The sequence below is a fragment of the Ranitomeya imitator genome, chromosome 1 (assembly GCF_032444005.1).
Source record: "Ranitomeya imitator isolate aRanImi1 chromosome 1, aRanImi1.pri, whole genome shotgun sequence".
In the NCBI taxonomy this organism is placed as follows: domain Eukaryota; kingdom Metazoa; phylum Chordata; class Amphibia; order Anura; family Dendrobatidae; genus Ranitomeya; species Ranitomeya imitator.
The window spans coordinates 1145812937-1145825271 of record NC_091282.1 but is presented as its reverse complement, the minus strand read 5'-3'; the positions used below and the strand labels follow the sequence as shown (position 1 = coordinate 1145825271).

At 42.0% G+C, this 12335-nt stretch overlaps 1 protein-coding gene across 4 annotated transcripts in view; it reads left to right on the top strand.

Annotated features, from left to right (window-relative positions):
* FAM114A1 (family with sequence similarity 114 member A1) overlaps window positions 1–10593 on the top strand; it is a 136738-nt gene extending 126145 nt beyond the window's left edge. For 3 of the 4 annotated variants that reach the window (XM_069744605.1, XM_069744604.1, XM_069744606.1), the window contains 2 exons: window positions 1530–1583; window positions 9993–10592. In XM_069744605.1, coding sequence (XP_069600706.1) covers window positions 1530–1583; window positions 9993–10088 — 150 coding nt within the window. In that variant the 3' untranslated portion in view covers window positions 10089–10592. Of the gene's footprint in view, window positions 1–1529; window positions 1584–9992 lie in introns of all 4 variants that reach the window. The other variant, XM_069744607.1, reaches the window with a different exon arrangement.
* The last annotated feature ends 1742 nt before the right edge of the window (window positions 10594–12335 follow it).

Sequence of the window (12335 nt, the reverse complement as noted above, 5' to 3'; positions counted from 1 at the left end):
AATGGTCTTCCAACAATAGTGAAGAAGTTCCCAGAGATGCTTAGCACTTGTTGGCCCTTTTGCCTTCACTCTGCGGTCCAGCTCACCCCAAACCATCTCGATTGGGTTCAGGTCTGGTGACTGTGGAGGCCAGGTCATCTGGCGTAGCACCCCATCACTCTCGTTCTTGGTCAAATAGCCCTTACACAGCCTGGAGGTGTGTTTGCGGTCATTATCCTGTTGAAAAATAAATGATGGTCCAACTAAATGCAAACCGGATGGAATAACATGCCGCTGCAAGATGCTGTGGTAGCCATGCTGGTTCAGAATGCCTTCAATTTTGAATAAATCCCCAACAGTGTCAACAGCAAAGAACCCCCACACCATCACACCTCCTCCTCCATGCTTCACGGTGGGAACCAGGCATGTAGAGTCCATCCATTCACCTTTTCTGCGTCGCACAATGACACGGTGGTTGGATCCAAAGATCTCAAATTGGGACTCATCAGACCAAAGCACAGATTTCCACTGGTCTAATGTCCATTCCTTGTGTTCTTTAGCCCAAACAAGTCTCTTCTGCTTGTTGCCTGTCCTTAGCAGTGGTTTCCTAGCAGCTATTTTACCATGAAGGCCTGCTGCACAAAGTCTCCTCTTAACAGTTGTAGAGATGTGTCTGCTGCTAGAACTCTGTGTGGCATTGACCTGGTCTCTAATCTGAGCTGCTGTTAACCTGCGATTTCTGAGGCTGGTGACTCGGATAAACTTATCCTCAGAAGCAGAGGTGACGCTTGGTCTTCCTTTCCTGGGGCGAACCTCATGTGAACCAGTTTCTTTGTAGCGCTCAATGGTTTTTGCCACTGCACTTGGGGACACTTTCAAAGTTTTCCCAATTTTTTGAACTGACTGACCTTCATTTCTTAAAGTAATGATGGCCACTCGTTTTTCTTTACTTAGCTGCTTTTTTCTTGCCATAATACAAATTAATTCTAACAGTCTATTCAGTAGGACTATCAGCTGTGTATCCACCAGACTTCTGCTCAGCACAACTTATGGTCCCAACCTCATTTATAAGGCAATAAATACCACTTATTAAACCTGACATTGCACACCTGTGAAGTGAAAACCATTCCCGGTGACTACCTCTTGAAGCTCATCAAGAGAATGCCAAGAGTGTGCAAAGCAGTCATCAAAGCAAAAGGTGGCTACTTTGAAGAACCTAGAATATAAGACATAATTTCAGTTGTTCCACACTTTTTTGTTAAGTATATAATTCCACATGTGTTAATTCATAGTTTTGATGCCTTCAGTTTGAATGTACAATTTTCATAGTCATGAAAATACAGAAAAATCTTTTAATAAGAAGGTGTCTCCAAACTTTTGGTCTGTACTATATATTAGATTCTGTTTATATATAATATGCCATGGCATGTAAGTATAATGTAATTCCCTGATATTTTAAACCACATTACACTTTCCATAAATTATTTTTGTTAATTTGTGTATATTATTGTACATATGCTGGAAACTAACCATTTTTATTTATTTCATAGAGCAAGCTGAAGGCAGAAGTATTGAACCCAATGGTCAGCAGTATACAACTGGAGGTAACATGCTCTTCCTTTATTCCAATAATGACAATTTAAAGAAAAAGATTAAAACACAGAGGCTGATTCATCATTGCTTTGCACCTTTTTTCTGTAATAAAAGTATTTTTAATAGTGACTTTTTTATTTGTACCTTATTAAAGAAGCACTCCCATCAAAACTTTTATCCTCTTAATATTTTGAAATAATTATATTATATAGCACTGTGTACTTAAAATGGCTCATTTTGCCTTTCTACACAGGTAATGATTCTCTTCCATTAGGTCTATGACATCACGTGATTAAAAATTAACTAGCTGAAACTTTCTTAGCTCTATGTATAAACATGAGGCACCATATATACTCGAGTATAAGCAAAGATTTTCAGCTCAAAACAATGGGCTGAAAGTGCCCCTCTCGGCTTATACTCGAGTCATGGAAGGCGGGGGGGTCGGCGGGTGAGGGGGAGCGACGACGTTCACATACTCACCTGCTCCTGGCGTTCCTGACGCTGTCCCTACCTGTCCCATGGTCTCCGGCGCCGGCACCTTCTTCTTCTGTTCAGCGGTCACGTGGTACCGCTCATTAAAGTAATGAATATGGACTCTACTCCCATAGGGGTGGAGCCGCATATTCATTCCTGTAATGAGCGGTACCAGTGACCACTGACAGAGGAAGAAGCTGCAGGCGCCGGAGACCATCTGTCCGGGAGAAGCTGCCAGGGACCGCGCCAGGAGCAGGTGAGTATTTCATATTCACCTGTCCCTCGTTCCAGCGTCGGCGCCGCTCCGTCTTCCGCGTTCTCTGCACTGACTGTTCAGGACAGAGGGTGCAATGACGTATTGGTGTGCGCGCCACCCTCTGCCTGAACAGTCAGTGCGTAGAGACGGGACGCTGAGGAGCAGCGGGCAGCGACGAGAAGTGAGTATGTCAGTTTTTTTTTATTGCAGCAGCATTATATGGGGCACATTGTTATATGGAGCGTCTATGGGGCCATACTGAACTGTATTGAGCATTATATCTGGCACATTGTTATATGGAGCGTCTATGGGGCCATAATGAACTGCATGGAGCATTATATGGGGCATATTTGTATATGGAACATCTATGGGGCCATAATGAACTGCATGGAGCATTATATGGGGCACATTTGTATATGGAGCATTATATGGGGCGTATTTTAATATGGAGCATCTTATGGGGCCCATCATGAACTGTATGGAGCATTATATGGGGCTCCTGATTCAATATGGATATTCAAAAACACTTAACCTACCGATGTCTCAATTAATTTTACTTTTATTGGTATCTATTTTTATTTTTGAAATTTACCGGTCGCTGCTGCTCGAGTCATTAAGTTTTCCCAGTTTTAAAATTAGGGGGGTCGGCTTATACTCGGGTCAGCTTATACTCGAGTATATACAGTACATTTTCCCTGTATGAGTCATGAGTCACTGCAAAAGTCCCAGGCAGGGGGAGGAGTAGAGCAGTTGGGTCAGGAATTGAAGAGGGGAATGATAAATGCTGGGACAAAAGACTTCTCTTTTCTCTGGTCTACGTAGAAATAGGAAGAATTAGCTTGGTAGAAAGGCAAAATAAGCAATTGTAAGTACACAGGCTATATAATATGATGACTGCTACAGGTCCTTCTCAAAAAATTAGCATATAGTGTTAAATTTCATTATTTACCATAATGTAATGATTACAATTAAACTTTCATATATTATAGATTCATTATCCACCAACTGAAATTTGTCAGGTCTTTTATTGTTTTAATACTGATGATTTTGGCATACAACTCCTGATAACCCAAAAAACCTGTCTCAATAAATTAGCATATCAAGAAAAGGTTCTCTAAACGACCTATTACCCTAATCTTCTGAATCAACTAATTAACTCTAAACACATGCAAAAGATACCTGAGGCTTTTATAAACTCCCTGCCTGGTTCATTACTCAAAACCCCCATCATGGGTAAGACTAGCGACCTGACAGATGTCAAGAAGGCCATCATTGACACCCTCAAGCAAGAGGGTAAGACCCAGAAAGAAATTTCTCAACAAATAGGCTGTTCCCAGAGTGCTGTATCAAGGCACCTCAATGGTAAGTCTGTTGGAAGGAAACAATGTGGCAGAAAACGCTGTACAACGAGAAGAGGAGACCGGACCCTGAGGAAGATTGTGGAGAAGGACCAATTCCAGACCTTGGGGAACCTGAGGAAGCAGTGGACTGAGTCTGGTGTGGAAACATCCAGAGCCACCGTGCACAGGCGTGTGCAGGAAATGGGCTACAGGTGCCGCATTCCCCAGGTAAAGCCACTTTTGAGCTACAGAGAAGCAGCACTGGACTGTTGCTAAGTGGTCCCAAGTACTTTTTTCTGATGAAAGCAAATTTTGCATGTCATTCGGAAATCAAGGTGCCAGAGTCTGGAGGAAGACTGGGGAGAAGGAAATGCCAAAATGCCTGAAGTCCAGTGTCAAGTACCGACAGTCAGTGATGGTGTGGGGTGCCATGTCAGCTGCTGGTGTTGGTCCACTGTGTTTCATCAAGGGCAGGGTCAATGCAGCTAGCTATCAGGAGATTTTGGAGCACTTCATGCTTCCATCGGCTGAAATGCTTTATGGAGATGAAGATTTCATTTTTCAGCACGACCTGGCACCTGCTCACAGTGCCAAAACCACTGGTAAATGGTTTACTGACCATGGTATTACTGTGCTCAATTGGCCTGCCAACTCTCCTGACCTGAACCCCATAGAGAATCTGTGGGATATTGTGAAGAGAAAGTTGAGAGACGCAAGACCCAACACTCTGGATGAGCTTAAGGCCGCTATTGAAGCATCCTGGGCCTCCATAACATCTCAGCAGTGTCACAGGCTGATTGCCTCCATGCCACGCCGCATTGAAGCAGTCATTTCTGCCAAAGGATTCCCGACCAAGTATTGAGTGCATAACTGAACATTATTATTTGTTGGTTTTTTTGTTTGTTATTAAAAAACACTTTTATTTGATTGGATGGGTGAAATATGCTAATTTATTGAGACAGGTTTTTGGGGTTATCAGGAGTTGTATGCCAAAATCATCAGTATTAAAACAATAAAAGACCTGACAAATTTCAGTTGGTGGATAATGAATCTATAATATATGAAAGTTTAATTGTAATCATTACATTATGGTAAATAATGAAATGTAACACTATATGCTAATTTTTTGAGAAGGACCTGTATATATTAAGAGGATAAAAACTTTGATGGCAGTGCTTCTACTTTTTAAATTACGTAGTCCCCCTTGTAAAATAAAAACACCATATCAGGTACCATGTCCTGATTCTGCTCTGAAGCATTACAATGAAACCCTGCAAAGTGCCCTGGATGAAGCTGCTCCTCCTATACATAAAACAACTCGGCACAGACGGCAACAACCGTGGCACACGCTGCAAACACGTTTCCTGCAGCGGTGCTCCAGGTGCGCAGAACGTCTGTGGAGAAAATCTAATCTACCCGAAGATTTCATCCATTATAAGTTCATGCTAAAGACATACAATTCTGCCCTTCACCTCTCCAAACAAACCTACTTCAACACCCTCATCACCTCCATGTCCAATAACCCTAAACGTCTCTTTGACACATTCCAGTCCCTACTCAACCCAAGAGCGCAGGCCCCAACCACGGATCTCCGTGCTGACAATCTGGCCAATTACTTCAAAGAAAAAATTGACCATATTCGACAGGAAATCATCTCCCAATCTCTTCATACCATGCACTGTCCTCCCTCCCCCACTGCATCTAGTTCACTCTCTGACTTTGAACCAGTTACAGAAGAAGAAGTAAGCAGGCTCCTTGCATCTTCTCGCCCGACCACTTGCACCAGTGACCCCATTCCGTCACATTTCCTCCAGTCCCTTTCCCCGGCTGTCACCTCTCACCTAACAAAAATATTCAACCTTTCCCTCACTTCCGGTATTTTTCCCTCCTCATTTAAGCATGCCATCATACATCCATTACTTAAAAAACCATCCCTCGACCAAAACTGTGCCGCTAATTATAGACCTGTCTCTAATCTTCCCTTCATCTCTAAACTCCTCGAACGCCTGGTCCACTCCCGTCTTACCCGCTATCTCTCAGATAACTCTCTTCTCGACCCTCTTCAATCTGGTTTCCGCTCTTTACACTCTACTGAAACTGCCCTCACTAAAGTCTCTAATGACCTACTAACAGCTAAATCTAATGGTCACTACTCCATGCTAATTCTCTTGGATCTCTCTGCAGCATTTGATACTGTGGATCATCAGCTCCTCCTCACTATGCTCCGCTCCATCGGCCTCAAGGACACCGTTCTCTCCTGGTTCTCCTCCTATCTCTCTGACCGATCCTTCACTGTATGTTTCGCTGGTTCCTCCTCCTCTCACCTTCCCCTTACTGTTGGGGTTCCTCAAGGATCAGTCCTAGGCCCCCTCCTCTTCTCTTTGTATACTGCCCCTATTGGACAAACAATCAGTAGATTTGGCTTCCAGTACCATCTCTATGCTGACGACACCCAACTATACACTTCTTCTCCTGATCTCACGCCTGCCTTATTAGAAAACACCAGTGATTGTCTTACCGCTGTCTCTAGCATCATGTCCTCCCTCTATCTGAAACTAAACCTGTCAAAAACTGAACTCCTCGTGTTTTCTCCCTCTACTAACCTACCTTTGCCTGACATTGCCATCTCCGTTTGCGGTTCCACCATTACTCCAAAGCAACATGCCCGCTGCCTTGGGGTCATCCTTGATTCTGACCTTTCATTCACCCCCCACATCCGATCACTGGCTCGCTCTTCTTACCTGCATCTCAAAAACATTTCTAGAATTCGCCCTTTTCTTACTTTCGACTCTGCAAAAACTCTTACTGTTTCACTTATTCATTCTCGTCTGGACTATTGTAACTCTCTACTAATCGGCCTCCCTCTTACCAAACTCTCCCCGCTCCAATCTGTCCTGAATGCTGCTGCCAGGATCATATTCCTCACCAACCGTTACACCGATGCCTCTACCTTGTGCCAGTCATTACACTGGTTACCCATCCACTCAAGAATCCAGTACAAAACTACTACCCTCATCCACAAAGCACTCCATGGCTCAGCACCACCCTACATCTCCTCTCTGGTCTCAGTCTACCACCCTACCCGTGCCCTCCGCTCCGCTAATGACCTCAGGTTAGCATCCTCAATAATCAGAACCTCCCACTCCCGTCTCCAAGACTTTACACGTGCTGCGCCGATTCTTTGGAATGCACTACCTAGGATAATACGATTAATCCCCAATCCCCACAGTTTTAAGCGTGCCCTAAAAACTCATTTGTTCAGACTGGCCTACCGCCTCAATGCATTAACCTAACGATCCCTGTGTGGCCTATATTAAAAAAAAAAAAAAAAAAATTAATTAACTGGTTCATGCAGCTTTACATGAACACCCAAGCCTTACACTATGGCTGGTCCGAATAACTATAGCAATTGTTACCATCCACCTCTCGTGTCTCCCCTTTTCCTCATAGTTTGTAAGCTTACGAGCAGGGCCCTCACTCCTCTTGGTATCTGTTTTGAACTGTATTTCTGTTATGCTGTAATGTCTATTGTATGTACAAGTCCCCTCTATAATTTGTAAAGCGCTGCGGAATATGTTGGCGCTATATAAATAAAAATTATTATTATATTATTATATACTCACTCACCTCCAGCACTGGTGCTGCTGCGGTGATAAGAGCTCCGGGGCTGGCGTGACATTGTTATGCCATGTGAGCACTGCAGCTAATCAGTTTATTACTACTTCCTCTTGTCTGAGGTTCATCTGAAGGGGTGAACCTCAGAAAAAAGCGGAAGAAATGAGGGTGCAGCCGAATAGCTGCCACTTATTTGGCTGCTGGGCTCACGTGGCATAACAATGTTCTCTGGGAGAACTGGCGCAGACGTCACCAGTGCTGGAGGTGTGAGCATATGGTGTTTTTATTATACAAGGGAGACTTCATTTAAAAAAGTAGTTGTCTGTGTAGTGTACAACCCCTTTAATTTACTTGGTTTTGTCTCTGTTTTTTTTTCTTTTTTGTTCATCTTTTTGGACTCCGTTTTGGTTATACAGATATTTTATCTTAATTTATCATTTGTGACTTCGAAGAGTTACAATTTTTTCTCCACAGTACTTTCATTAGTGGAGTACAAAATCTATTTTTTTTTTGTGCACTTGAAAACTAATGTGCCACATTTTAAATCTTATTAAAAAAAAGTGTGTAACTTTTTATTCTAAAAAATAATGATAATTTCTATGAATTTGTACCAAACTCATTAAGCAGTGTATGCCCATTTTTATAAATTTGGCTCAAAACGAAAGACCAGATTAAAAAGTGACTTAAATTGGTGGTCCGGCACCTAAAATGTCCTGTCTAAACATGTATCTTTACACCCGGACCACTGTTTGTAATTAGCTTTATTATAATGAAAACCACAAATGAGGAATCAGGGCAATAATCTAAAGGTGTTTTTTTCACATATAGCATTTATCAGCTTTCCAGAATTTAGGTGCTTACTGTTAGATAGTTGGGGTCTCCACCAATTAGTAGTGTGGAGGATTCTGGTCATGCTGACAAAGATGGGGGATTAGGGTCCCTAACTGTCTAATGTTTAGCACCTACGGTATATTCTGAATTGGCTGGAATGTCCATCTGCACATGCACCGCACCCGGGAATAACGGCGCCAGCATGAGATGCCCAACATCATCAGCATGCTACTGCACATGCACTGCCCTTAGAATGGCGCCACCTGCAGGAGATGTCTGCTGTGGGAAAAAGGTCACAGAGACGAGTGATCTGTCAATCCATAAGAATTCACTCATTGATTACAAGATAGTGGAGACATGGATTTGTAATAAAAAAAAAGTATGGAAGTAATCTTCATTTCAGGTACTTTACTTGTGATGATAATACTTTGGGGTCTAAAAACCTCCCGTAATGTTCCCTTTAAGTGCCTACAGCAGATAATAAATCTCTGGAGCACTCACTTAGCCACTTGGTATCACCAACTGTTCATCTCCACACTGTGTAATATGAGCACTCAGATCTGAAGATACAAGTGAAAGTCACTGTAATGTACACGAGCCTGGACAAGTTACACATTTCCCTTACACAGAAAAAAAAACGGTTGTGTGAATAATACCCTGAGTGGTGCCCGTGTTTAAAAACTGGCCTCACACGGACACAATGCTGGCCAGTAGTTGGGCTGTTCACCAAATATCCGTGGGAAAAAAATTGCAGCATGTTGGAATGTTGGAGAAAACGGATCCCGAGCAGATTGTGAAAAATTGATGCGACGGATCTGTTTTTTCGATGGATCCGACTAGCATATCCAGATCATTTGGAGCATGCCCAGTTTAAAAAAAAAAGGAATCCGGCGTTGGAATCCGTCATTTTCCGGATCTGGCACCTTCCGGTTCCCATAGGCTTCCATTCTAGCAAACAGCCGGAAGCTGAAAACCAGACGAAACGCAATGTCATCCGGCACTAATACAAGTCTATGGGAAAAAAACGGATCCGGCGGCAACATTCGCTGGATCCGGTTTTTTGAAATTTAGCCGGATTGAGCCTGGCTGCAAAAACCTGATGTGTGAAAGTAGCCTTGCAGATGACATGCAGATATCACACGTATGAAAATATGGATGACAAATTGTCAGTTTTCTTCTCTGGATTAAATATGGGTGATTTTTTTTTTTTTTTTTTTTAATTTGTTCATGTTAAGTTAGCCTTAAAGTTCTGTTGGTTTTCTCCCTGTCCTCTCCCTAATGTACACTACTCAGACAACCCCCTTCTTAATCCTCACGCTGCTACCTTGTAAAATAATAACACGTAGGCCAGAGTCACATTAGCGTATCACATCCGATGCGATAGCGCCTGCACTGCACCGCGGGAGCCGAGTGTCAATGCTCTGTGCTTCCATCCTCTAACATCAGAGAATCACAGCACAGGTGCAGGGGAGACGGAGAAATTAATTTCTCCATCTCCTCTGCTGCCGGTGATATCCGAGTGCAGTGCATTGTTTCACGTGCATCCATAGACTTATATGGGTGCGTGCGATCCGAATTTCGCATGCAATCACAGCATGTTGCATTTTTTTTCCATTCAACTCTGATTGGAGCAGGAAAAAAAACGCCTTTGAGAATGCAAGCATAGGATTAAATTGGTATTAATTAATTTAATTTGCAAGTGGGAGCGAGCCCTTATACTCCCCTCCTTATTGTTTCTGCACACATACTCCAGCTGGGCACACCAAAAATTGTAATTAGACTGTAGATTTATGTATGCGTTTTTGGAACACTGTAGATGTTTGTTTTAGGAGACAAAGCAGATTGTAAATGTTGCCGTCATGAAAAAGATACCATATCATTAATGATTATTTTTTATTCCACAGGGAAATAACAGCAGAACTTACATCAAGGATGCTTTCCGGCTCCTTCTCCCTATACTCCAGTTCTCCCACATTCAGTCGACCTCTTCTAAAACATAACAGACTTTCTTATCCAATCTCCGATTGCACCCAGCACAGTCCGATTAGTGTACGTGTTTTTACGAAGCCCTATCAATGCTTAGATGCTGGATATGCTTTTACAAATATAGTGCTATCAAGAAAGTGAGAACTGCCCACCTGACTCTTTAGAATGCCGACGCCATGAGTTAGAAGAGGTCACTTGACACACTATGGCGCCGTCCTGCAGAATGTTTAAGAGTAGTTTCCCCTAGAAGCCAAATATAAGTTCCGTTTTCACGAGTCATGAGTGGCACTTTGGAAGATGAATGAATTCAGATAATCTTTAATGGGGTATCGGACAGCTGACGTAATCCAGTAGGAATCTTCCCCGCTGACAATTCCCTTTGACAAGTCCGTTTTAAGTGAACATAGGCGACCTGACTGCTGGGGACGGGCACCGTCTGGTACCTGTAGATTTGCACATTGCAAAACCCAAAGAGGACAAAAGATGATCAAGAAGGCCAAAGATATAGTATAAAAATCTATAACTTTATTAAATGCAGTCATGTTTATATAAAAACCAAATAGAAAAGAGTGGGTGAGACCACAATGCACAAAAACAACAAAAAGCGGGATGGGTGAAACCGCGGCTGATAATCGCATATACAAAATAGACAGATAGCACAATACATTATATAGGTATGTAAAGTCAGTAGCTCCGTTACTCCCTGTGCATGACAGATGTGAGGACCTATATTGGTCAATAATAGTAACTGTGATACAGACATGGGCAGAGTAGTAATGACATATTGCAATATACCTTAATCGAAAAGGGGCCCAAACGTCCGCACCAGTAAAACAGGAGAGCGGGAGAGAGCCAGCGGACACCACATCGCCCCGACGCACGTTTCGGCGGAGCCTTCGTGGTGTGGTGACCGCTGGCTCTCTCCCGCTCTCCTGTTTTACTGGTGCGGACGTTTGGGCCCCTTTTCGATTAAGGTGTATTGCAATATGTCATTACTACTCTGCCCATGTCTGTATCACAGTTACTATTATTGACCAATATAGGTCCTCACATCTGTCATGCACAGGGAGTAACGGAGCTACTGACTTTACATACCTATATAATGTATTGTGCTATCTGTCTATTTTGTATATGCGATTATCAGCCGCGGTTTCACCCATCCCGCTTTTTGTTGTTTTTGTGCATTGTGGTCTCACCCACTCTTTTCTATTTGGTTTTTATATAAACATGACTGCATTTAATAAAGTTATAGATTTTTATACTATATCTTTGGCCTTCTTGACCATCTTTTGTCCTCTTTGGGTTTTGCTCGTTCGATGATTGGCCTTTCACAAGTCCTATTTTTAAGTGACTATATGACATACTATTGAGTATTTATATTCAGATTCTATATAATGTCACTTTTTTTGCTGTTGGTCTTTACTTATACAGATTTGCACATTGTATAAAAACAAATCACATGTTTTAGGGTATGTTAACACGTCGTTTTTGAAGGCGGATCTGTTTCAAAATCCTAATTGGATTTTCTTACAGACATGGTTTCCCTTTGAAAGTAAATCCACCATTGGAATCTGTTTTCCTATATGGATTTTGGAGCAGAAATTGCTCCAAAACCCTCAATAAAATGTAAAAAAAAGTATTAAGTGTAATGGTATTTTCACATAGATCTGTAAAAATGAATCTTTCTGTTTGCAAAAAATCCACAATAAAAAAAAAATTCAGCCATTTACAGTGTTTTTTTTAATGGAATTTTGTGCACAGAGAATTTTTTTCTCCCTTCTATTGATTCAGTGGTAAAATTTAGATCGTTTATTCAAGTAGAAATGCCTAAAAAATTGAGATGCTGCTTCTTTGTGGGAAAAAAATGACAGCTTGTGCACTATAGTTATGTTTTCTCATTAAAATGAATAGGAAGCTAAACATGTTTTAGGGTTTTTGATGTGGATTTTGGAGCAGAATTCACTCCCAAATCCACATGAAAATCCAGATCAAAAACCCTTGGGAGTATGTTGACACAGGTTTGTAACATGGACTTTGGAGCAGATTCTATTCCAATATCCATATTAAAATCAACTTAAAAATTCATTAGGGAGTGTTCACATTAAGTATTTTTGCTGTCTTTTGAGAGTGGAAACTGGATTCCTGCATACGACATCAGGCAGATTCCGTCCTCAAAAAAAAATTGGAGTTTCTTCAATGAAAACTCAGCAAAAAGACTTCGTGTGTAAATAATTTTAGACTATGTTCCCACTACGAATATT